We start from the raw sequence: 27,938 nt of genomic DNA, 5'->3' as shown, positions 1-27,938 counted from the left end.
CATTTTACAGATGAAGAAACTCGAGGTCCAGAGAGGATAAGAGACTTGCCCAAGGTCCCTCAATCAGTCAACATTTATTAATGAACTACTATGTGCCAGGCACTGTGCTAAGTTCACACAGACAGCAAGTGGCAAAGTCAGGATTTGAACCTAGATCTCTGACTCCAATTCAGTGCTTTCCCTTCAGCCTGATTGGTACTCGGTGATTAATAAATGCTTTATCTTTAATTACAGCAACAGAAAGAACTAGACTATTTTTTGCCATGCATTGATGCTGATGCATTGAAATAATGAAATGATTTGAATATAAAAGTGGATTCAAAAGGTTAATTACTCAGATTGAATATTTCCTCCCACGTTATTACTCCAATAAAGCGCAAACCATATAAAACTTCCTTTATTTTTTTCTCCAATGGCACCACACTCTGATGCAGTAGCAGCTTATTTGGCAGTACCTCCCCTCCCACCTTTTTCAAGATCTTGGGTAATTAGGGAGGAAAACACGCAAGGACTCATTAGAGAACCCAGGAACAGAGCCCGGCCTTTCTAAGGGTCCCTCCCACCCTTCTCTGTCATGGCTTCGTCATTAGCTTTGGCTGTGAAGAGCAGTGGCCTTACTCTCCCAATATTTTCTCCTTGGGGCTTTTGGCTTGTATTTTATCCTACTCCTGCACGCCTTCTCCCACCATCCGGGTGGCTGGTATGCATTCAACAGTTCTGTTCATGTGAGCGGCCAAATACAACACCAGGACTTCTGGGTGCTTAATCCTTTTCCCAACACTCGTATTCGGGGCTCCTCCTCCTTCTTCCCCTCCCCTCCTTTCCCCCTTTCCCTCCTCCCTTTTCCCCTCCTCTCCCTCTCTCCTCCTCCCCCTCTTTTCTCCTCCCTCCTCCTCTTCCTCTTGCCAGCCCATCTCAGTGCGTCTCATTCAGCCTGAGCTAGGCAGAGAGAGGTGACACTTTCTCCCTGCCAGCCGGGTGCCCTGGTTGAGCTTTCCCACGGGAATCGAAGCCTCTGCCACCAATGAGGCTCCGGAACCACGGATTTGCCTGGGAGGGCTGCTCCCCCTCTTGCTTGCAGTACCTGGGCTCGCCCCTGGGCAACTGAGGATCTAAAGAGCTGCTGTTGGATAGAGAGGGAGGGAAGGGAAGGAAAGACAGGCAGGAAGTCTCAGCAACAGATGGAGAGGACTGCGATGCTCTTCAGGAATCCGCCTGGAGAGACCTTTCTTCCTCCTTTGCACTACTGACTAAGAAAGGGACCCCTCCTTTGCATATTGCAGCAGCCCAGCAGCAAACATGCCTTTTCCACCGATGCAGCAGCAGCAGCAGCAGCAGCAGCAGCAGCAGCAGCAGCAGCAGCAGCAGCAGCAGCAGCAGCAGCAGCAGCAGCAGCAGGTCCCCGGGGTTCCGACACCTTCCACTGTCAGTGCTACTGCTCCCCGGGAGCTGCCAAAGAAGCCCGCGACCCAGAGGAAGACCGCTGTGCATGCCCCTCCGGTCCCAGGTTCCCTTGCACCCACAGCTGGAGGGGAAAAGAAGAAACGGCCCTCTGAAAAGCCAGAGATGCTCCTCTCTAGCTCTTGGCCATCGGCAACACTGAAGAGACAACTGGCTAGGAGAACTCCAGGCCCACCAGCCAGCAGAACTCAGCCACAGCCCTCACTACGCCCCACTCAGCAACCCTTAGCTCCTGCCACTGCGACCACCTCCCCACCAACCCGCCCGCTTCTCCCTGCCACCTGCACTGTGCCTGGGCTAGCCCACTCCTGTGAGAGCCTGGCAGCTGGTGGGTCCTCTGTGCCAGGGCCAGGGGCTGGCACCGGCAGTGGGGAGGAGGAGGCTGTGAGATTCTCTTTGAGCCTGACCCCAGAGGCAATTTTGGTGATCCAGAGGCGCAACCTGGAGAAGCAGTTGCTAGCACGGCAACGTAGACCCTTCCCTTCACCAGCTGCAGACACCAAACGCCTCTTAGCCTCTTGCCCCCGAGGCAAAGCAGGAGCCGTGGGTACCACCTCAGGCCAACGTAAAGGCATTGCCATTAGCGGCGCTGGTAGCAACCCGGTTGGTGGCTTTGGGAGCACTAGTCGCCGCCCCACACAGTCCCAACCCCAACTTCTTTCTGGTGCCACGCAACCCCTATCCACCACCTCCAGAGGAGGGCACCTGGGGAGTGGAGACTTACGGACCTTGCTGAAGATATCTCTCCTGAATGAGCACCATAAGTATGATGACGTAGAATATGAGGAGGAAGCAGAGGCAGTGGATGAGGGCCTGGTGAGAAAATGTACTGAATGGTTACGGGGTGTGGAGAATGCTGCAGCCACCAGAGACAGGGCTGAGAAGTTGGAGACCCTGCCCCACCTGGGCACCCTCTGAGGCACTAGCAAGAGACAGATGCTCCCCTCAGGCCTTGTTTCCCTGTTTTTGAATAAGTGTGGGGTTTGAGGGTTAAAGCCCACAGGTATGCCTCACAGGGACTAAAACTTCTTTATCCCAGTGTTCTTCCTAATCCTGCAACCCCGTTACCAGGCCTCTTACTATTCATACACCATGTACACATAACCCCCAACCCAAGGTGGCAGCAGTAGCAATCCTCTGCCCACTTATTTTTCCAGACATAGATTCATTCCCTTTCCTTCATCTTTTGAATAGCTGGCTCTTGGCATTAGCCTTCTACACCAGTCTTCCTGCGCTGTGGAGCTCATTATTCCTTTTTTTTTGCTATTCCTGGGGTTAAAAATCAGCAGGGTCCACAAAATGCCTTGAAACCCCACCACAAAGCTTCATTTACACATCCCAGTGCTTCTTGCCTAGAGACCAGAAACTAGAAGGATTGAAAAGAAACATGCAACCTCTCCGAAACTAACCCTTGGAGTCCGGTTTGTGATTCCAGTTTATGTTTCATATAGAGCATTTAAATAAAGCCCTGTGCTGAAGCCAGATTTTAAGAGTCAGTAGTTTCTGGGAGAGATCTGGGAGCAGTCTGCATGTGAGAGGTACTTAGGTAACTGAAAGCTGGCTCTGAATGACATTTTTATTTCTTCCTCTTCCGAGAAGCCTGTTGCTGGACTTGGGTGAATCGGATAGGATAGCTGGTGCTGAATCTCTTTACATCTGATGCATCTAGATTTTGTTTTTCACCAAAAACTGGAAAGATGAAGGTGGGGAGGCATTAGAGATCCTGGAAATTCAAAGGCAAATCCACCTCTGATGGGAACAAGGATATAACCCCGGGAAATAGTAGATAGACTATGGTAAACGAGTGCTTTAACGGATGTGTTACTTTGTTGACATACAACAGGTGATTCATCATCTGCTTTGTTCTCTCCTCTTAGCTGTCTTTTTTGTATGCTGTGCACACACACGTCTTTCCTGAAACACAGTTACTGGAATTGTTTTCAAGCACTGGACTCAGGAGGGAGGGGGAAGAGGGGTCAGCTTTTGTTAAGACCATAGTCTCTATTGGAAGTACTCACAAAATATCTTTTGTATTAGGGGGAAAGGGTAACCAAATGGGGTAGGAAAAAATGCACTCAGCTGTACCAGGACACAGGACAAAATGTTCTGGTCTGGTGGAGCAGTTTATTTGGAGAATGAATTAGGGGTGGGAGGGAGGGAAGCATTGTGTATGTGTTTTTAGTATTTTTAAGGACTGTGTAAATATCATAGTGGCTTTGTACATTTGTATATAACATTCAAAAAGAACATTTCTATTTATTATTTGAATAAATGGTTAAATAGTTTTGTGTTTCAATGACCATATAGTCTCAGTTTCCAACTGGAGATTTATGTGTAATATATACCTGTATATATGCATATACATGTGTATGTATGCATATATATGTATATATATACATACATTTTTTGGAGCATTTTAGTACACAACTTCAAAATTGAAAGGGCAATAAAATGTGGATTCTCAGATAAAGCCTGAATAATATAAGCCTAACAGAATGTTTTTCTTCAACATCTGACTCATTTATAAAACTTCAAAAGTAACTAGTTTCATATCCTTTTTAAAAATAATGTTTGTAAGCCTTCTCTGTGTTTTAAATTAGAGTTAAAGATTTTTTATTTTTTTGAACTTAAAAAATATTGCTGGAGGGATCTTTCCTTTGGTCTTTCAAGATAGGAGATCAGATCCAAATAGTATTAGACATAAAATATGAAAAATTAAATTAACAGTGAATTAGATCAACCACCTGCTAGGTTCTGTAGGTCCATTGCCTGTGAAAATGAGGTCCAGGCCTGTTGAAAATAAAACCATTCTCAATTGGACAGTTTCAGGTTATGTTGCAAATACAATGTGAAGGATATCTAGCTTGGGTAAGAGAGAAGACACAAGAAGTTTCTTTTCTAAAATGCCTGTTTCAATAGACCTGGAGCAAATTCAGCATTCAAATCAAGATCTTTAACTATTAAAAGCAATGGTAGCTCAAACAAACAAATATATATTTTCACAACTACTGTACTTGAGGAGGAAAACAGCCTAGAGCCTAAGGGCCATGTTAGGAAGGAGTGGATCATATCGTTTTGGGATACGAAACCTCTGTGCTGTGGTTCAGATCCAGGATCGCCTTCATTTTATACAAAAGTTCAGCAGGTGTCAGTAGGTAATGTTCCATTAATGCTGATAGTTGTAAAAATGTAATAGTAAAAGGTACAAACAGCAGTCTCCTGACTTACTTTTGTGAGGTTGATTTTCTGTGTGAGTCTGTGTCTCTTTACCTCTTCTGTCTGTCTGTTTCTGTATCTTCCTCTGTGTGTATTCTTGCATGTTATGGTGGTTTTTTTCTGTTTCTTTCTCTTTCCTGTTCTTCCCACATACACATTATTTCCCCTTTTCTTCTCTTTCACCCCCTGAACAATTCAAGATATCAAATTCAAATGTGGGCATATATTCTCCTTGTTGAACAATAACAGTGACACATCTGTATAGCAAAGCATAGTTACAAAGCGTTTGTTTACATTATCTCATTGATTCTCTACAACAACCTGCTGAGGCAGGAAGTGAAATTTTTATATCATTCTCATTTTACAAATGTGTAAAATGAGAATCAGGGAGATTAAATTAGTTTTATCCATGGTTATACTGCTAAAAAGTTGTGGACCTGAGACTCAAGCCTATGTTTTCTGCTTTTCCATCCAATGATCTTTGTTCTTTACCATTTTTATTTTTAGAAGCAAGTATTTAGAAAGTTTTATACTGTAGTCCTGTCTTTTAAAAAAGACAACAGTAAACTAATTAAATCGGATTACTTTTTACTTAAGTGATGCTTTAGAAATAATGTGGTATAAAGAGAATTTTGGCATTCTGGGATTCAGGAGACCTGGCTTTTAGTGTTGTAACTGGATGTGTAACTTTGTAAATTTGTTACTTTGTAACTTTACCAATATCCTCATTGGTAAACTAAGGGTATTTGGACTAGACTAGATGACCTTTCTGTATTTATTTTTACCCTTTGTGGTTCAGTGGGTCACAATAGGAAAAAAAAGTGTCTATCACTAAGAGTCTACTTCTAGACATTCCTGGACTATTGAGAGATTTTTAGATCCCTCCTTCTGAATCATAGGCTCATTTCTAAATAAAAATTTCTAGGTTAATTTCCAAAAAATGTTGAAAATTAAGAGGAGGGATATCTCTAAGGTGCTTTGATTTCTGCAGTGGACATTTTCTATGTACAAAATAGTAATGTCATTCTACTGAAACTTTTTTAAGCATACTATTGTCAGGAGATGAGACTAGCACCTACATTTAGACTAGTTGCTCACTGGGTTAAAAAAAAAGTACAGTGTGGGGAGGAGTGTTTGCTGTATTTGAAACCAAGAAGACCAGGGTTGGAATCCTACCTTTGATATTTCCTGGCTGTGGGACTATGGGTAAGACACCATGAGAGCCTAGGATCATAGATCCAGATCTGAGAGGCACCTCTCAGGCTATTTTGTTCAAGCTTTTCATTTTACAGATAAGGAAACTGAGACCAAAGGTCAAGTAGTAGAGCAGAGATTTGCAGCCCAGTTCTTTGATGCCCAATTTAGTGTTATTTCCCTGGCGTTATACTGCTACTCTGTTTTCCCATCTGTAAAATGGATACAACCCTCAATTTTTTTTACTGTCTGTATCTTGTTTGTACGTAGTTGCTTGAGTTTTGTCTTTCCCTATTAAGCTGTAAGTTCCTGAAAAGAAGGAATAGTGTTTCCCCCTTTCTTTGTATCCTGAGCAATTAGCACAGTGCCTAGTATATAGTAGGCACTTAATAAAGGAACTTAGAAGCAGTTAGGTGGTACAGTGGATAGAGTGCTGGCTCCAAGTCAGGAAAAACTGACTTCAAATCCTGCGGTAGACACTTATTAGCAGTGTGACCCTAGGCAAGTCATTTAATTTCCTTTTGCTTCAGTTACCTCAACTGTAAAATGCGGTTAATAAAAGCATCTACCTCACAGGAAAGTTGTGAAGGTCAAATGAGATAATATTTGTAAAACACTTAGCACCATACCTAGCACACAGTAAGTACTTAAATGCTTATTCCATTTCCTTTTCCTTAATATAGACAGGTTAATTGCTTACTGTTTGCTACTGATAGTAAGCATAATACTGCTTTAAGCATTGCAAAGCACTTTCCAAATATCTTCTCATGTGATCCTTAAAATAACCCTGGGGATTCTATGCTATTATCCTCATTTTACAAATGAGGGAAATTGAGCCTGAGAGAGGTTAAGTGACTTGTCCAGGATCACACAGCTAATAAATGAGGCAGGATTCAAACATAGGTCTTCCTAATTCTAAATCCAGCTCCCTATCCATTATGCCACTTGTTCAATTGTTTCAGTCATGTCTGACTCTTCATGACCTCATTTGGAGTTTTCTTAGCCAAGGTACTGGAGTAGTTTGCCATTTCCTTCTCCAGCTCATTTTTAAGATAAGGAAACTGAGGCGAACAGGGTCAAATGTCTTGCTCAGGGCCACACATCTACTAAGTGTCTGAGACTGAATTTGAATTCACAAAGATGAGGGTCGGTGCTCCATCCTCTTCATCACACAGCTGTCCATTATGCCACCTAATTGGTTACTGGAAGGTAAATGAGACTGAGAAATTTATATTTGTTGTATCTGTCTCGGGGAGATTATCAGGATCAAATAAAATAATGTAAAGTGTTTTGTAAACCTTAAAATATGATAGCAAAATCAGCTCTTAGTACAATTTTAAAAAGTGACATAGTTATAGTTGATAAGCATCTATCTCCAGTCATCCTGATAAATATCTGGTCACTGGATTCAGATGGCTCTGGAGGATAAGTGAGGCTGGTGACCTGCACAGCCCTCCCTCACTCAAAACAAAGTCAAGTGCAAGTCATGTCATCATGTCTCTGATGGCATGGTCTTCTTCAGCAACGAAGGATGAACGCAATGTATTCTGTATACACGGGAAGCATGATTTGGCCTAGAGTATAACTGAATCTGAGATATGACAAGTTATATAATGATGGGATCTCTCTTCCATGTAAAGTCATTAACAGAAAACTGGATGCACAGAAGTCAGCATATAGGCTGCTGTATCACTCTTTCCTGCTCCCAAAGCTACATTTAACATTTCAGATTCAGTTTCAGCCATGTTGTATGGTCAGGGAATTTACAGGATTGTTTAGTACCTGACTTTGACTATCACAATGCCTAACTATAAAAGTCTTTGAATATGCTGTTGGCATTTATTGTACACAGGGATTATTTTCCCATTAAAATGAACATGTAATATGGTCTCATTTCTTTGAGAAATATGATATTTCCTATGATTGTTATATATGACTTTGCAGCCTCAAAAATTTAAATATAACCCTCCAGTCTGGCCCTAGGCATTTTGTAGAACAAATGGAAGCCAACAGAAGGATTTTAAAAGACTGTGAATTTCTTTGGTTGCCATTTCAAAGAAAGGAAGGTTAGTTCCTTTGACCTTTAAGATTTCAAGATGAGCTCAGACTCCCATCTGTTTTCAAATGACTAAAAGGTGTCCTAGGATATTGTTGGGATTTTTGGTCTATATTTGTGATTTCATCAGAGTAGAGAACTCCCATTGTGGAAATATCCTTCACTGATGCAGATCAACAGCCTTTCTCTAATTTATAGTCTTCTAAAGATGCCTCTTTAAGGCAGAAACCAGGGAGATAATGGCTAAAAATAAAAATTTTCCCCTCTTTTTTTTATGCCATCTATGAGTGCATTTTTCCATTATTTTGTCTCTAAGGCCACCAACTCCCTTCCAAAAAAACCGGCATCTGCATTATTGAATAAACATTGCCGTGGATACTGGAGACAGTATTATAGTAGTAGGTGATACTCTCCTGCCCTTGTGAATGTTTTCATCTAATGGAGGATAGATACAGCAAAACCCAAAGGGCAGAAACAGCAACTGGCCAGCTATACTCAAGCTCAGTAGTCTGGTGGTAGTATAACTTTGTGAATCATAGACCACCACAGTCTCTTAAGAATCAAAACTGTAAATGAGACAAGAAGATAGTGAAGAGATGTGTGCTGGGCAAGAGAAGGCTGAAGTATATTATCACTAATGATTTGCACACAAAAAATGTTTAAAAAACTGTCAGTGAAATGTATGATCAGAAAAAGAGTTGAGTCAGCTGCAAAGCAACATTCGAGGGATTTTCTATGGAAAACCTGGGTACTACACAGGTAACCTGGAAATTTTAGTATATGGAGAGCACATTAGAAACTCTGGAGCACATTGGGTCAATTGTCTAGAAAAGATTTATGGAAGGACATTCACAAGAACTGCACAAAATGAGAAGGTGCATCATTAATGGGGATTTCTTTCTATGAGATCACAGATCATAGATCTATCAAAGTGATGAAATAAGGGTCCTCCAAGTTCTCCAGTTCTCCAATCAATCGGTAAGTATCTATTGAGTTCTCTAATTCTCAGACATGTGCTAGATATGTAAATCACAGAATAAGACATGGTCCTTGCTCTCAAGTTGCTTACCATTTTGTTGGAAAATTGGATTTCCTCAGTATGGGACTGACTCAACATACTCTTCTTTTCTCATATTTCCAATAAGCCTGGAGATCTTTACAGATCTGACATGTTCTAAAAACCAAATAAATAATTATATTTCATATTTAACATCAACAAAATAGAATGATAAACCTTTTGCATTTTGAAAAGGTTTTGCAAGTTTAAGACAAATTTTTAGTATGAATTAAAAAAACATTACAAGCTATGAGAAAAGGACCCCATCTTGGTGCCTACTCTTTCTAATCAGTCCTCCACACAGCTGCCACCATAATCCTTTCTCCACAAAGCTTCCGAAAAAGTCTAACACACAGCTCTGACCATGTGCCTCCCCATTGCTTATAGAATAAAAGCAAGTTCCTTAACCCTCCACAACTTGGTTCCCATCTACTTTTCCAGCTTTATTTCTTATGATTCTTCACAGACTCAACTGAATTACTATGCTGTTTTCCACACTTCATGCTTAATCTACTGCCTCCATTGACTCACAAAGAGAATCATAGAATCTCATAATCTTTATCCTGGAATCCTCCTTTTGCTTTAAGGTGCAAGGCAGGTGTGATCTCACCTTTTCCTGACTCCTTCTCTCACTGCAAACTAATATTTGTTCTCTCTCCTCCCTCAATTTTCCTTCCGCTACTTATTTGTGAATGTGTCATATCATCCCAGTAGAATGTAAGTACCTGGAAGGTAGGGATTTTTTTCTGTTTGTGTGTCTGTGTTACCAAGGCCTTGCACATAGTATTTAATGAGTGTTTATTGAATTGACATTTATAATTTTAATTTTTACATACGAATTTTAATGGCTAGAAGTTATTAATAAAATAATGAAAACAATCTTTTCATCTAAAATGTCTGGCAGTATTAAGGGGAAAATTAATGTGGATCCACCCAGAGTTTTTCAGAGTTTTAGAAACTAATATTTCCTTGACTGAAAATTAAACCTAGTGTACAACAGTGAAAGGGATTACCAAGATTAGACCAAGATTAGATACCTAGATTACCAAGGATGACTCTAGGATCTCCTTCTAAGATGTTGATCATGATCTAGACCTACTTGGGTATTTCTTCATTAAGCTTGGCAGAGCATTATGCATGCTTGTGAAATACCACTAAAAATACCAGATACTAGCTATTGGTACTGCCAAAAGCAACTGGCTTGCCTGTGTGGTGTTTTACCATTGGCATAGCGCATCCTATATTTTAACGAGACCTAACTTTTTTATTTTTTAATTAAATCAATTTTTTGATCTAAAGATAATTTTTAGTATTCATTTTTACAAAATTTTGAGTTCCATATCTTTCCCTCTCACTTTCCTTCCCTCCTCTTAAAATAGTAAGCAATTTTATACAGGTTATATATGTACAATCATGTAAAATATATTTCCATATTAGTCACAGTTGTAAAAGAAGAAACAGACGAAAAGGAAAAAAAAACCATGAAAAAATTTAAAGTAAATGAAAACAGTATGACTCCATCATCAGGTCTTTATCTGGAGGTAGATAGCATTTTCCATCATAAGTCCTTTATAATTGTTTTAGATCATTGTATTGCTGAGAATAGTTAAGTCATTCACAGTTGATCACTGTACAATATTTCTGTCACTGTGTACAGTGTTCTCCTGGTTCTGCTCATTTCACTTTGCATCTGTTCATGTAATTCTTTCCAGATTTTTCTGAGAGCATCTTGCTCATCGTTTCTTGTAGCACCATAGTATTCCCTCACAATCATATACCACAACTTGTTCAGCCATTCCCCAACTGATAGACATCCCCTCAATTTCCAATTTTTTTGCCACTACAAAAAGAGCTGTTTAAAACATTTTTGTGCATGTAAGTCCTTTTTGTGATGTCTTTGAGATAAAGACCTGGTTGGGATACCTGACATTTATATTGTGCTTTAAGGTTTTGAATGCTTATATGGGAACTGAAGACCCTGTTACCCACATTTAAGAGAACCTAGACAAAAGCTATCTTTGGAAATTTCCCTGGAGTAAACTTGACATGGGGGCAATGAGCAAAAAAATTTTTTACCTTTTTGAATCAGCCCCCAGGGTCAGATATGTCCTATGGAAGCCCTGCCTGAATTTTAGAAGGCTGTAAGACACAGGTACTAAGGCTGACCAATGGTCTCAAGATGTAGTTTGTTTGAGAGATGTGAAGAAATTAATTAAGGACACATAGAGAGAAGACAGTGATAGTGACCTACAAAAACACTTACAATCTAAAAGTCAAGTGTACTGGATCTAGAGTCTGAGATCAAATCTGGGGAGCTGTTTTCTAGCTACAGGACTTCGAGCAAGTAAATTCACCTCCTGGTTACAGTTTTCTTATCTAGAAAATGCAAGACTTGGTCCAGATGATAGTTGTCCTAAGAATCTGTGTTACCTTATGACTTACATGCATGGGAGGGACCTTGTACTGGCTTTTCCTTCATCTTTCTTTCATTTGTAGGATTATCAATAGTAACTGTTGCTGTTTCCCTACCAGCCTTTTTCTTTGTCTCATTAAAGGGGCCACCCCCTGGTTACTTCTTAAACAGATCTATTCAATGAATGCACACTCTAAGTGAGTACCTGCATTAGAACTTGCCCTAAACGGACCAAGGTCTCCCAGTGCATCCTGGGTCATCTCCAGTCATCCTGATGAATATCTGGTCATTGGACCCAGATGCCTCAAGAGGAGAAAGTGAGGCTGGTGACCTGCACAGCCCTCCCTCACTCAAAACAAAGTCAAGTGCAAGTCATGTCATCATGTCTCTGATGGCATGGTCTTCTTGGACAACGAAGGACGAACACAGCAACAACAATAACAGTATTAAAAAGTGTGATGCCTATGATTCTGTTTGGTTTTCTCTTCTCAATTACTCTCTTGATTTATTCTCCCACCCCCACTCTTGGTATTCTTTGTATTTGGCCTCTTTCTCCATCTTTGTGATAGTTTGGGGCCTTTTTTTTTTTTTTGGTCAGTGTGTTGTACTGATTCTTCCTTTGCTTTATCTCAGTATTCTATGAAGTTTCTCTTTCCCGCTGTCTACTATTTACCATCATTTAGAATTCTTGTGGCTTTCACTGGTCTTTTTTATGTTATTTGTTATCCTTTCCTATTTTTCATTTCCCTTAGCTCTCCTGTGTATTTGGGTCATGTTCTCCCTTCTGTTATCTGTACCTAGGTGGTACAAGGAGTGCCAGGCCTGAAGTCAGGAAGACATCTTGCTGAGTTCAAATCTGGCTTTAGACACTAGCTGTGTGACCCTGGACAAGCACTTAACTCTGCCTCAGTTTCCTAATTTGTGAAATGAATCAAAGAAAAATGGCAAGAAAACCCCAAATGGAGTCAGACATGACTGAAAAACAACTCAACAATATATTCTAACAATGTGCCAAGGTCTCCCAGGGTCCCAAATTTCTCAATTCCAACACTTATTTTTCCCCAGGAGACAAAATCTTTTTCCTTCCTTTTTAAAGATCTGTTCTTAGCATTCAGAGGCATTTGTGGCCAGCAAACCTTTTGAGGCTTTGAGCTTTCTCTACCCATTCATTCAGCCTTTTTCTTTGTGCCTCAGAGTACTGGGCTAGGTACACTAGTGCTTGTGCAGGGTGATCAATGTGAGGGGATGTCAGATAGATGACAGAAGAGGGGAAGATGAAAGAAGACATTGCTGGCAATTTTGAAGACTGAGAGTCTGGGCACACAAATTGTTTTGGCTAGCACTTATCATTCTGGTTAGCTGGAAACTTTCCATCAATATGAAAGAACATGTTGGAATCTACAATTCAGTTTGGCAAAAAATTAGGTAGAGAGGCACTGAAAATATGTTTAGCAACTTTGCCTAACACTGTTAGCTATAAATCAATGATCATAAGGCATAAGGGCTTAGACATACCCCCTGTAGGTATTAGCATCATCCTTTTGCATGTACAGGGTTTTTAAACAAGTAGTTGCCATTATCAATGAAAGAATACCCAGATAGATAGACTAATTCAACTGTTTAGATCACTAGGGATCTGCGAAGATATAGATAACCTTAGCATCTAAATAATTCAGCCCTCCAATGTCTCCCCAGGATGATATTGAGGTATGCACATAACTACCCCTGAAGATAATTAGGAGCCTCAAAATGAGGGCTATGTGCCTGGAAGTCCAGGATTTGGATTTATACCACTAGAAGAAACATCAAATTAGAAGGTTCTAAACTATGGTTGGCCAACTTTTTGGTGGTGGAATGATACATTATTTTTTCACTCTTCCAAATAGAGGAAGAGTAGTTTTGAAGGATGGTGTCATGGACAGTCACCCATAGGTCACCTCAATAAGGTACTGTGGAATGAAACAACAACAGCAGAAGAGCATTTGGAGGCACCCTTGGGAGTACTATCTTGAGACATGGATAAGACAGCTATATGCAGTTAAGAGGAGGGAGAAAGACAGAAGTCTAACATTTACCCCTCCCATATTTATACCTCTCTCCAAGAGCCTGGCACTAGAATGAGGACCAGCCTCTACAGGAAATGGTGGCTCTATACCTCCAAATTGTCAGTCCTTTCACCTTTTACTCCACCTTTTTAGCTTTATTCCTTTGGGTCTAGAGATTGTTGAGGAAGAGGGAAGGGGCAGGAGGGAAGGGAGGAAAGGGAAAGGAATAAACATTTCTTCTTTTCTTTTCCTTCCTTCCTTTCTTTTTCTTGATTTCTTTCTTTCTTTCTTTCTCTTTCTTTCTTTCTGTTATACATGTGGAGTCATGCAAAACACTTCCATAACAGAGATGTTGTGAAAGGCTAACTATATTTCCCTCAATTCTAGCCCATCCCTCATTTATTCTATTCTCTCCTTTGACCCTGTCCTTCCTCAAAAGTGTTTTCTTCTGATTACCCCCCACCCCCCATTTGCCCTCTCTTCTATCATCACTCCGTCTCTTATCCTTTTCCTCCCCGCTTTCCTATAGGGTAAGATAGATTTCCACATCCAACTGAGTGTGTGTGTTACTCCTTCCTTAAGCCAAATCCAGTGAGAATAAGGTTCATTCATTTCCTCTCACTACCTTCCTCTTCCCCTCCATTGTAAAAGCTTTTTCTTGCCTCTTTCATATGAGATAACTGATCCAATTCTACCTCTCCCTTTCTCAGTCTCCCAGTTCATTCCTCTCTCACCCCTTAATTTTATTTTTTAGATATAATCTCTTCATATTCAACTCACCCTGTGCTCGCTCTATCTATCTATCTATCTATCTATCTATCTATCTATCTATCTATCTATCTATCTATCTATCTATCTATCTATATTCCCTCCAACTACACTAATATTGAGAAAGGTCTCATGAGTTACAAATATCATCTTTCCATGTAGGAATGTAAACAGTTCAACTTTACTAAGTCCTTTATGATTTCTCTTTGTTGTTACCTTTTCATGTTTCTCTTGATTTTTGTATTTGAAAGTCAAGTGTTCTAGGAATAAGCATTTCTGTACTATCTATTATGTATCAGGCACTGTGCTTAGAGTACAGATATCATTAAGCCAGTCGTCAGGTGGTATTTTAAGATGGATTAATTTTATATAAAATATTTTTATTGATCTTATATTTAAATCATGTTTGTATCTGAGAATATTGTAGATCTTTTATTTATTTTTAATAAAGATATGTCTACCTCTGAATCACTATTATCCTCTTGGATAATAAGGGTCCTCAAAATAAAGGACCAAGGACTCATGGGAGCTCTAAATTTGAACTAATAACACCAGAATCTAGTTAAAAGTATCAAGGTAGAGTTCACTCTCCAGCCCCAAACCCAGCAACCATCTCCTGTAATAGAAAAAAAAAGAAGAAATAAAAAGCAGTTCAGCAAAAATCAGTCATACCAATTGTACCTAACAGTGAATACAACATTTCACATACACAGTCTCTCATCTTGACAAAGAAGGTCTGGAGGTACATTTTCAAATCTTTTTTTTCCAAAGAATTAATTCTAGTCATTGTAAATGCACAATTTTCAGGGGTTTTTTTTTGTTTTGTTCTTTCTATTTGCATTGCTATTGCGTGTATTTTCTAGTTTCTGCTTGTTTTACTATACATCAGTTCATTTAAGTATTCATAGGCTTCTTTGGATGACTAGGTAGCACAGTAGAGAGTGCTGGGCCTGGAGTCAGAAAGATTCCTTTTCCTGAGTTCAAATCTGTTTTCAGACACTTACTAGCTATGTGACCCTGGGCAAGTCACTTAACCTTGTTTGCCTCAGTCTCCTCATCTATAAAATGAGCTTGAGAAGGAAATGGCAAGTCCCTTCAGTATCTTCACCAAGAAAACCCCAAATGGGGTCACAAAGAGTCAGACACAACTGAAAAATGACTAAACAACAACAGGCTTCTGTGAATTCTTCATATTTACTATTTCTTATGAACCAATAAAGCATTTATTAAGCACTTACTGTGTGCAAAACACTGATGATACAAATAGAAGAATAAAACTGTCCCTGCTTTTAAGGAGCTCTTTCTAATGGGGGATATTGCACATATAGGTTTCAGCTGCAAGTCAGATGGTTCAGCACTTAATAGTTCTTAGGAAACAGCAGCAGAGTGGGTGCTAAAACCCATTCTTTAATGTCATTTCCACTGATAAAAATTGTATCAGTTGCTGAAATTAAAGCATTTGACAGTGACAAGGACTTTGGTGATAAACCTTTCTAGTCAAATGATTCATTTAGTCATTCCCCAGTCAATGGGCATCTACTTTGGTTAAAACTCATTACTATCATACAAAGTGCTGCCATGAGTATTTTGGTGAATTGGGATCTTTCTGTCTTTGACTTTCTTCGGAATTAAGGATTGTTTTATAACTAACTGAAAGCAAGGTTGGGACATAATGGTCATGGCGAATCAGTCAGAAGGGTGAGTAGAAGAGGAGTAGGGATCCAGGATGGAGGAAAGGGGCCTGATTAAGGATAAATTTCATCACTTTTATATCTTTCCTAGAACAAACCCTAAATCATCATTTACCACCACTGGTATATTTCACAATCTCATCTGGACTCAGGTTTTTACATGTGTTGCAGTTATGGCAATACTTTGTGATCTAAGGATCATTCACTGTAGAACCTGAAAAGGCAGATTTTGAACTCAAATCCTATGACTAAAATCAATGGTTTTGTCACTGTGCCAAGATCATCTGTTAGTCTGACCCTTTTATTTTGCAGTTAAGGAAACTGATTCCCAGAAAAGACAGGGAAGCATCCAGAAAGGAGAGAAATAAGGAAAGACAGATGGCAATGATTGACTATAAGTGACTTGATGAAGGTCTGAAGGTGGAAAATAGTTACTAATCAGAGATATAAGAAGACTTCATGAAAGATGGCATTATAAAGCAAGCTTTTTAGAAGAAGTAGAAATTCATCAGGGATGGAGGAATGATGTTCTAGTTAAAGGGAACAGGGCAAACTCAGGTATGGAGGAAAAATAGTGAGGATATTTAGGGGACAGAGAATAATTCAGTTTATCTGAAACAAATATTATATGGAGGAGAATAGCATGAGATAGGACTGAATGGGTGGAAAAGCCTTAAATCTTAGGTAGATAAATCTGAATTTTGCTGGGTGGGCAGTAGGTGTGTACTGAGGACTACTGAGGGTGACTAGATATGTAAGGAAGCAATACATATCTGGCAGCAGCATAGAGGTGGAAAAACCCATTATAATGTAATTGGCAAGCCACTAGGTGGCACAGTGGATAGAACATTGGACCTGGAGTTAGGAAAGCATGAGTTCAAATCCAGCCTCAGAAATGGGCAAGCCACTTAATATCCATTTGTCTCAGTTTCTTCAACTATAAAATGAAGATAATAATAGAGCCTACCTTCCAGGGTTGTTGGGAGAATCAAATGAGAGCAAATATTTGTAAAATGCCTAGCACACTGCCTGGCATATAGTAGACACTATATTAAATGGAAGCTATTATTATTATTGAAATACTCCAGGCTGGTGGTAATTAGAACCTATTTGTATTAAGGTGGTAGCAGCAAGATGTTCTATTTTTTCAAAATTATTTATTTATTTGTTTTCAGTTTTCGACAATCACTTCCATAAGTTTTACACTTTCTCCCTCTTTCTCTCCCTTCCTCCCCAAGATGGTAGCAATCTTATATGGGCTTTACAGTTACATTCTTAGTAAATACATTTTCACATTAGTCATGTTGCATAGAAGAATTATAACGAATGAGAGAAAGCATGAGTAAAACTAAACAAAAGCAAACATAACAAAAGAGAAAACAGTCCGCTTCATTCTATGTTCTGACTCCATAGCTCTTTCGCTGGATGTGGATGGCATTTTGCATCATGAGTCCTTTGGAAGTATTTTAGGTCCAGCAAGATGTTTTATGAAGGTAGGATCAACAAAAAATGGTGACAGCTTAGATTTGAGAGGTGACAGAGGAAAGAATCAATAATAGCAACACATTTTAAAACATGAGAGTCTGAGTCATAGTGGTGCTAACGGAAGAAATAACAAAGTTGAAGATACTGAACTTAGTTTTAGACATGTAGACTTCAAGGTGACAACGGCTCATCTGGAAGAACATCTCCTAGATGCAACTGCAACTGTGTGTACAGAACTTAGATAATAGATCAAGGCTGAAGTAATAGTTCTATGAGTCATCTGTATTGAGAAAGTTGTTGAAATCATGAGAATGGATGATATTACCAAGGAAGAAAATAGAGGGGGCTCAAGGACAGAATCTGATGGATTCAGGACGAGGATGATAAATTATTAAAGGAGACAGAGCATGACCTTTGGCAAGTCAGATTTCTTCCCTGGTACTCATTTTCCTCTTCTGTAAAATGAGGTGGTTGGGTAAGAGGAACACTGAGATCTCTTCCATCTATACTCTGAAGAAGAAGGAAACTAGGATAGCACGGATGGGTTGGATTAAATGCCTTTGGCTCTAAATCGGTGTCCAGCTGATAACCATAAATGGGTGCTTTCCTTTACCATCCTATAAAATCACAGATGAGGTTTCTAATCATGGGACTCAGCCAGATGAATGAGAACACTGAGGACATTATAACATTATAGTGAGGAGCTGAACAATTGAGTTAAAGATTTCAGAAACAATCACTTTTCTGTGACTTGATTCATTTGCAATTAGTATTATAGAGAACATGACCTTACATTCAAGAATGAGTTCCATAACTGATTGCATTTATTCATCTATCTATTAAAATGAAATAATTAAAACCCAATTCAATATTTTTTTCTGGAATCTGGGAAATGGGAAAGAAGAAGAATGTGGAAGGCAATGGAAAAAGATAAGTTGAGGAATAATAGTGATTAATGTAGCATAGTGGAAAGATTGCTGTACTTGTCATCAGAAGAATGGGATTTGTGTTCCAAATATGTCATTTTTTGCGTGGCAATAAAAAAATGTTTTGTTGATTTCCTTTTGTTTTCATATTGTGATCATTTTCCAATATAGCATCTTCCCTTCCCTAATCGAACCCTCCCTTATTAAATAACAACAAATCAAACAGCTAAGCAAAACCAAGCGATGGTATTTGACAGTGTGTACAACATTCTTGACTTACCTCCTATTTCTCCACAGAAAAGAGGTATTCTTTGGGACAAAGATTAGTCAATCAAATTAATCTGAGTTTAACTGACTTTTATGTATATTGTGTATATTTTGTGTACATTGTTTTAGTCATTATGACTATGGTCCTCCTGGGTCTGCTCTTTCTGATCTGTATCAGGTCATACAAGCCTTCTTATGTATCTTTGAGTTTCTCATGTGTCAAAAGTGGAACTTGATCCCAGCTCTTACTGATTCCAAGGCTGGCTCTCAATTCACTATCAAGATGCCTCTCCATTGTTTCTTACAATGACATAGTATTACATTACATTAACACACAATAATTTGTTCAGCCACTCACAATTTAATGGTACCTACTTTGTTTCCAGATTTTTAACTACCACAAGCATTCCTATTACATATAGAGGGCCTTTCAATCTGTCCTTGGGGTATGTGCCCAACATAGGAATTGCTAGATCAAAAGGCATGAACTATTTAGTGACTTTTCTTGCAAAATTCAAATTTTTTCAGAATAGTTGTACCAATTAATCATCCCATCAATAGTGTATTAGTGTGCCTGTCTTCTTGTAGACCCTCCAAAATTGACTATTTCCATCTTTTACTGTTTTCTAATTTGAGGGGAATGAAATAAGGTCTCAGAGTTATTTTAATGTATATTTAATTATAATTGATGATTTTTAAGGCTTTTTTTACACAGTTGTTAATGGTTTGAAATGTTTCTTTTGAAAACTATTATTATCCTTTGACCACTTATCTACTGGACAACGATACTCGATCTTATATTTCTGTTAATTCTCTGTAAAAGTTTGATATCAGACTTCTAGCAGATATATTTGATGCAGCTATTTTCCCTAAATGAATGATTTATCTTTTTATTTGACCTGCCTTGCTTTTGAGTAAAAGCTTTTTAATTTTATGTGATTGAAATTGTCTGTTTTAACTTTTATGATCACTGCTATCTCTTGCTTATTTCACAAATTTCTCCTTAACCATAGTTTCAAGAGTTATTTCCTTCCACAAGCAAGGGTTCACAAAGCTGTAAAGGTTCTATTATAGGCCTAACAAAAGACTTCATGTCCATAGCAAGGCAAGCCTGACTAAGTTTAGATTTATTTGCTGCCAGAATTTTTCTTGGCCGTAGCACAGGCTCTCATTAAAACCATCAAAGTGTAAATGGAGTCTTACTCTGTGTCAGATAAGAGAGTATGAATGTATTTAATAACAGTTAATATTAGTAGTAGTAGGATTATAAAGTGCTTTCCTCACAGAAATCCTAAGATTACTAACACAAGTCTAACACAAGTATCGCTATTCCTGGAAATGAAGAAACAGACTCAAAGTAGGAAAGCAATCTCTGAGAGAAACACAGTAAACTGACATCTGAACCCAATCATTATGATGGTAAGCCTTCAGCATTCTTTATAATCTTACTGCCTCTACTGAAATGACATCATAGATCCTTAAAGCAAAAAAACTAAGGTATTGCCCATTACATTTTAACATTGATAGCAGTAAGGATACATAAGTATTAAGGAAAATAAATTTCCCATAGTTGGAACTTAATTATGAGGTAATTAATAATAATATTATTTATTAAGGTTAGTTATTAGTAGCTAACTTTATATCTCTCTTTAAGGTTTTTAAAGTGTTTTACGTATATTATATCATTGGATCCTCTCAACAACTCTGTGAGGGTAATGTTTTTATTGCCCCTTTCACAAGGAAGGAAATTGAGGCTGATAGAATTTCATTGGTTTACACAGGATAACAAAGCTAGGAAGTGTCCGAAGCAAGATTCAAACCTGAGTTCCCAACACCGAGTCCAGCCCTTGGTCTACTGTCTTGGGATGCCTACGATAATTAGATTAATTAGGTACAGTGGAAAAAGCATTGAAGTTGGAATGAGGAGGCATAGGTTTGAGTCCCAGTTCTGACATCTGCTAGCTATATGCCCACAAGCCTCTTTAAATCTCAGTTTCTTCCTGTACGTAATAAGGATAATCATGTTTATACTCTCTACATAATAGTGCTATAAGGAAAGTGTTTGTAAGCCTTAAGGATTATCATTGTATCCTCCATGTGAACTTGTACATTATGCCAAAAGTTGCCTTTCAAGTTATTCATTACTTATTAACATAGCAGCACAGTGTATAGAATGCTGGACCTGAAGTCAGGAGGACCTGAATTCAAATCTGGCCTCAGACACTTACACAAAAGGTGCTCAAAAAATGTTTATTGATTGATTGTCCCTTAGGAAATAGGCATTACTGAAATGTCTCTCATTGTGTTAAAACAATAAGTTCCTCTATTATATTTTGTCAATATTTTTTAACTGTGAAGTGATTCATTACTGAAACCAAACTTCAAAGTGGTTAGTATCTCGACAAGTTATATGTCAATCTTCCAGTTTTCTTCAGCACCTAAATAAAGACTGTTAGGTAGAGTTTTTTTGTGCACTTTTGTGGAGACTTTTAAAATGACCTGAATTAACTATGTGTTACTGCCATAGCTCTGTAATTCTTTGGAGGACAGAAAGGTGCCATGAAATGAGAAAGTGTTGCCTGGGTCCTGAGTATGTGGAAGTAGGATCTACCTCAAAAAAATCAATCATGTTCATCCATCCATTCTTGTCAATATTTTTAAATGATTTCAATGTTGAAATGCCTAAAAGGTCTCAGAAACTAATCCCATGTGGTTTTAGTACTGCAATGACAACACGAATGATGATAACTGACATTGCTTTTATAAAGTGCTTTAAAGTTTGAGAAATGCTTTCCCTAAATAATCTTTGGATTGCCTTGCATGGTTGGCTGTATACAGTGAAAAGAAAGGAAAACATTCTACTCTCTCATGGTCTGCTCCTTCCCTTGGAATATGGCCAGGCTGCACTTTCTCTGATACTCCATTTTTTCCACCCTCTGGGCCAGATTTGTTCCCTAGTTATTGTCCTTAATATATCCCATGAGAAAGTATGTCCTCTGAGCTTGGGAGAAAACAGTGGGGAGGACAGTAGAGAAAACTCCACAGTATCAATGTCCCCTTATCAAATATCAGTGGCTACAGGTGGGAAGGGAAAGAAAAAATCCTGGGACCAAAATGCTGTGGTACATTACATTAAAAATTAAAATTTGGTAAAAATTGATACATAAAAACATCACTTATGTTTTATTGTGGGCAACTTGATGGTACCTGGAATGAGGAAGACTCCTCTTCATGAGTTCAAATCTGGCCTCACACACTAGCTGTGTGACTCTGGGCAAGTCACTTAACTCCAGTTTCCTCAGTTTCTTCAACTGTAAAATGAGCTACAGAAGGAAATGGCTAACCACTCTAGTATCTTTGCCAAGAAAACATCAAATGGTGTCACAATTTGGATGCAACTGAACAATAACCACTAATATTTTATTGTATTTTTATCTTGTTAAATATTTCCCAATTACATTTTTATCTGGTTCACATCACTCATACTCATGAGTGTTGTGAGCTAAGTGTCAGGCTGGAATGTGTTTGACACATCTGATCTTGACCAATCCCTTCATTTTCTAGATAAAGAAATTGGGAACAGAGAGGTTAAATTGCTTGCCCATGCCAAGATTTAAATTGCGCCATGTGACTCCAAATCCATCACATTTTTACCCTTTTACACTCTGCTTTTCAAATCTCAAACTCACTTTCCATTCTCTTGCTTTGCTACTAAGATATGCTTAGAGTAATTTAAAAATCTAGGATAAATTGATATATAAAACTCAATGGCCTGGTTTGTTGCTTTGAAGTTTTCCACTTTGCATTCGTTCAAGATTTATTTGTTTTCTCTTTAGAAAAATACACTTGTTAATGGCCCCAGAGAGGTCGGTATTTAAATAGGCACCCATAATCCAAAATGACGTCACAAATGAGTCTTTGTTCAGTTGGCCCATGGTCAGGATGTTGATTGTTCTTTGGAGAGCAAAGAGTAAGGCTTGCAGTAAAGATCAGTGGGGCACTTAAGAAGATATCCTTGACTTTCCTAAGGCGAGGGAAGAAATGTCCAGGGTCAGAGAGGTTTTCATTCATTCAGCATGTTAATCACCTGTGGGGGTAGGATGGGGTTAGTTTTCCTCAGTGACAAAAGGAAGGTCAGGGATGGGGATAGTGAGGAAAAACACTAACAGAGACTGAAATTCTGCTCTCCTTCCAGGCCTAAGCCAATCTGGAGGGGTAGACATCCAGGAGAGAAGGAACAGTCTAGACCTAGGCTGCTCTAACAGGAGAAACTTTGGGAAGCCTTGCAGGCAGGCAGGGCTTTCTCCCAGTTCAACACCATATTTCCATCTGCCAGGTCCTAGCTCTGGCATTTATTCTGTTGTGATCCAAGGGAAATTATTTCCTTCCCCTTCAGTTACCTTATCTGAAAAACAAGAGGATCTTTCAGGCAACGATGATCTTTAGTGTGGCAACGTCCCGTTCTTACCTGTATCCCATGACACTTTTTGGTAATTGTTTTTTAAAAAGTTTTCTTTACGATTAGACAAAATTAATCTCTTTGCTACTTCCATCCATTACACATCTAATCTCTGTCTACAATACAGACCTTTACTTGAAGATAGCTTTCATGTCTCTTCTCCTTTCTCCCCTTTTCTTTCCTAGGATATCATACCCAGTTTCTTCAACTAATCTCGATATGGCATGAACTTGAGACCTTGTTTGCCCTACTCTGGACACTCTCCAGTTTGTTAATATGCCTCCTAAAATGTGTCACTCAGAAATAATTACAATGATCTAGATGTGATCTACCAGGGCAGAGTACAACAGGGCTATTACCTTCTTAATTCTGGAAGTGTGCTGGCCCTAGAGTCAGGAAGACTCATCTTCCTGAGCTCAAATCTAGCCTCAGACACTTACTAGCGATATGCCCCTGGGCAAGTCACTTAACCCTGTTGCCTCAGTTCCTAATCTATAAAGAGAGCTGGAGAAGGAAATGGTAAACAACTCCAGTATCTTTACCGTGAAAATCCCAAGTGGGATCTCAAAGAACTGGACATGACTGAAACCAATGAGCAACAAATATGCCTATTAATGCAGCCCAAGATAATATTAGGCTTTTTGACTATTAAAACACATTTTTGACTCTTGAGGCCCACTAAAACCCTCAGATCTTTATCCTGCCTAGTCATACTTTCCTTTTTCACCCGCCTTCCACTAACTGTGAGGGCTTCAAAAATTTCTTCACATGTCTAATAGTAGGCTGCTTCAATCTTATGCTGTGAAAGAGTAAAGATGTTTGTTTTAGAGGAATAAAATGTCCACAAAAGCATAATAAAATCAAGTGGAAGAATATTTTGACCAGATGCTTTATACATTATCTTTAAATTAATTAAAAAATGGTTCCAAGATCAGAATCTACCTTTTTTTCTCAGTATCTTAAAATAATTAAATGACTTGGAAAAAACAACCTGAAACAGGGTACAAAATGTATTTTCTTGTTTTAACTCACTACCAAAAAAAAACCTCATAGGAAAGCTGTAAGTATAATAAAGAAATCACAGATGGTATTCCTCAAAATACATGCAACAGTATCTTTCTGACTTCATTTAAAAACCTATTTTCTTTGCAGTTTGGCTTCAAAGTCAATATTTTGGTCATTTAGCAAATTTTGCTGTCTTAAATGTTTTTATGTCTTGACAAAGTCTGTAAAGAAATAGTTTATTATTATTAAACAATGTCTAATGCATAGAAAAATGGCTCCCAAAGTTTTTTTAAAGGTTTTGAAAAGTTTTTAAATGAAAATGTTTATTTGAAAATAAGAAAGGACTTCGTACCTATATTAGCGGTATAATTTATCATGGCAAAATTATGGATGATTTCTCTCTTTTTTTTTAACTTCTTCAAGTGGGTAGTGAAATTATATCTAATCTGAAGTATTTCATGCTTGGGATGACATGTTGAACTAAACCTGAAGACTGATGTTTGATGATGTTCAAACTTAAACTGGTATTTAATTACAAGAATGAGATACTGTGGATTAGATGTAATTCTACTGTTTTTTAAAAAGTGGAAAGATTTGGTTAATGACTTCCTCTCCCCTTTCCTCCCCATTTAAGATATGAGTTTACTCATTTGTTTTTATTATTCATAGTACACCTCAAAATGCTCAAATGAATCTGTGATTTCAACTATTTGAATGTTCTCTCTGATGATACAGATTGGGACACATTTATGACTGTCTTATGTAACTCTTGTCCAAATTTGCCATAGAGGATCTACCCAACATTCTGGAGGTCTTCTTTGCTTTCTCTTGAGTATTGAAATTATGATTGGAGAACTCAGGCCATAGGACTAGACCTTCTTCTTTTTTTTCCCATCATACTGATGACAACTTTTATTCCTACTTTTAGGAGTAGTTTTTTTGAGTGTTGTTCACTGATTTTTTGGTCATATCTGACCCTTCTTGACTCCATATGTGGTTTTCTTGGAAAAGATAATGGAATGGTTTGATATTTCCTTCTCCAGGTCATTTTATAGATGAGGAAAGTGAGGCAAACAGGGGTAAGTGACTTACTCAGGGTCACACGGTTAGTATTTGAAGCTGAATTTGAACTCACAAAGATGATTTTTTCCTGACTCCAGGCCTGGCATTCTATCCACTCTGCTACCTAACTTGTTATATCTTGTAGACAGCTCACCTATACCCTGTACCTTTATCTTACCCTCTGTGTGATAATTCATCTTCAATTCTTTGGATATTTTTGTGTTTGACCATGTCACTCCCTTTCTCAATGTACTATCATGACTTCCTGTTACTAGCATCAAATATAAACTTTGGTTTGGCCTTTAGAGTTCTTCCCAACTTGTTCTCATCCTACTTTTCCAGCCTTATTATATATTATTCCTCTCCCTGCACTTGCTTCATTGCTGTTCCTTACACGATACTCTATTATTTCTTTCTCTGCCTTTGCATTAGCTGTTCCCTGTACTTGGAATGACCTCACTTAGCTCTCCCACTTGGAATCTTTGGTCTCCTTCAAGACTTAGCTCAAGTGTCACCTACTAAAGCGGCTGGTCCCACAGCCATTAGTGTCATCTTCTCTGACGAGATTGCCTTATATCAACTCTGTGTTTTGGGCATGCTCATGTAAAGTGTCCTTTGATTACCTTACCCCACTTAAAAATAATTATTTTTGTTCATTGAGAACACTTCTGCATTGACCCAATCAACCATTCAATCAGTTTGTTGTGAACAAGGTTTGGGCACCTCCTTGAGTCAATCAAAGACATTTCAACTTGGTGCAGTAGGTGGTCTGTTCCAAGTGGTTGAGGTGATTTGATTTTACCTTGTGAGGCTTGGATATAACAAAATACTCTCCTAGTTTGGAACTGAAGACTCTAAATGGACTTAATAAATGCTTACTGATGGGTTGATTTCCTAGTAAGGCAAGGGCTTTTAGTTTTAGACTACCATCGCTTCTCATTATGCATTGGTTAAACTTCTTTGCATTGGTGAAACTTCTGTATGAAATTATAAGTAATTTCTTCCACCTATTCTTCCACTTATTACTCATTTTTCATTATCAGGATTTTTTTTTAATAGCTCAGGATTGAGTTCTTTCAACTGCATATTGTATTTTTTCCCTCCTTTCTCTTAGCTTTGTACTCATTTTAATTTTTGTTCTAATAAAGTGGCATAGTGCCAGGAAGTGCCAAGAGTGCCAGGAAGGCATCATCGTGAGTTCAAATCTGGCCTCAGAAACTTACCAACTGTGTGACTCTGTGCAAGTCACTTAACTCTGTTGGCCTTAATTCTCATTTGTAAAATGAGCAGGAGGAGGAAATGGCAAACCACTCCAGTATCTTTGCCAAGAAAATCTAAATGGGGTCATGGAGAACTGGACATGACTAAAAAACAATTGAATGACACAATAAGGTGGCAGGCTGACTGACCATACAAGTATTTGATTCATGAATGAATTAGCAATGAATCACTTCCTCTCTGTTCGATTTAATCACTGTTATTATTCAGTGCCTATCATGTCCATTGTTTTCTTTTCTATGGCTTATTTTAAAAATTCTGAATTTAAACACAAAAAGAGCATTCTAGAAAACCATGAGTCTCCATTTTGTAATGTCTGCTTTTTAAGATTTTTTAAAAAAATGGTGTACATTTTACACGTTTATTTTAGAACTGACCTGAACCATGTGAACTTTAAGGCTACATAGGGCCTTGGCGCATTTTGGATTGAGTTGAGAAGATACCCTGTGCCAGTGGCCCCCTTTCCTAATGCCTTTGGGCTTCCGAGTCACCTCTTGAGTAGTTGTGGAGTGGACAAAGTCCCTTACTATGGTTTATCATTGGATTTCTTGGGTCTGGTGCAAACTTTGAGGTTTTGATGGAGTAGGTATATGGGAAACCTATTTCCCACTCAGAGAGCCATCTTATACTCATTCTTTTCTCAAATAAATAAACTCAATAATGTAGAGGTATGAGACTTCTGTGTAGTCTACAAGTCTTTGTGCTGTCTTATTCCCTTATGCTTAACCCATGCTTTCCAATACATCTTTCACCATCCTCACCTTCTTTCAGCTGGTTTCATTTACAGTAAGATTGACAAGACTGATATGATCCAGGTACTTAAGTGCTACGTTCATATGTTGGTCACTGGATAATTTTACCTGTAGAGTAACAACAACACATCAAAGTTTATAAATGATTTAAAAATTGTGCTATCCTTAGCACCACCTTTCCCTTTTTCTAACACTGTGTCACCATCAATGTAGAACTGCAAGGTTTCTACATGAGCCCTGGGCCTATCTTGTATTTTTGTTTGTTTCAAGTATTGCCACAGTGGAAGAATTTAAAGAGAAAGGAGAAAATCAACACTATATGCAAGGCAACTAGACTAAGATTTGTTGCTTGCCTTGAGGGGCATATGGCCATAATGGTATTTATAGTCCAGTTGAGATCACACACACACACATACACATATATACATGCGTGTATATACATATACATGCATGTAGCAGGTGAATGGGAGTAGAAGTCTCTTGCTTGGCCTCTTGTCTTTTAGAGGAAGAGGAGAAACTCCCTTCTATTGCCTTACTACAATGAAGACTCAATTGAGATTACGTAGCATAGATTTGTAGTAGACCCATCAGCATAGTTGCATGATTTTTTTCGGCACCATGTTTGAAGCCTGTAAACTCATCACAATAGTGTCTTAAGGTGCATAAAATAAAATACATGTTTAAATAAAAAAAGATAAGTTCATGGACTATAAGTTAGAAATCCCTTCTCTAGAGACTTTGGTACACTTCAATTTTACCTGCTCCATGTTTGTAGAATAAGAAAAGTGATGTTTAAAGCCAGC

At 38.5% G+C, this 27,938-nt stretch overlaps 1 protein-coding gene across 1 annotated transcript; it reads left to right on the top strand.

Annotated features, from left to right (window-relative positions):
* Positions 1-887: 887 nt before the first annotated feature.
* On the top strand, positions 888-7,754 carry PRR18 (proline rich 18). The gene has a single exon (XM_072643854.1). The coding sequence runs from the start codon at positions 1,300-1,302 to the stop codon at positions 2,377-2,379; it is 1,080 nt and encodes a 359-aa protein (XP_072499955.1). The 5' UTR covers positions 888-1,299; the 3' UTR covers positions 2,380-7,754.
* The last annotated feature ends 20,184 nt before the right edge of the window (positions 7,755-27,938 follow it).

This window comes from Notamacropus eugenii, chromosome 2 (genome assembly GCF_028372415.1).
Source record: "Notamacropus eugenii isolate mMacEug1 chromosome 2, mMacEug1.pri_v2, whole genome shotgun sequence".
Classification (NCBI taxonomy): domain Eukaryota; kingdom Metazoa; phylum Chordata; class Mammalia; order Diprotodontia; family Macropodidae; genus Notamacropus; species Notamacropus eugenii.
The sequence above is the reverse complement of the archived record's forward strand: the minus strand, read 5'-3'. Positions and strand labels throughout refer to the sequence as shown.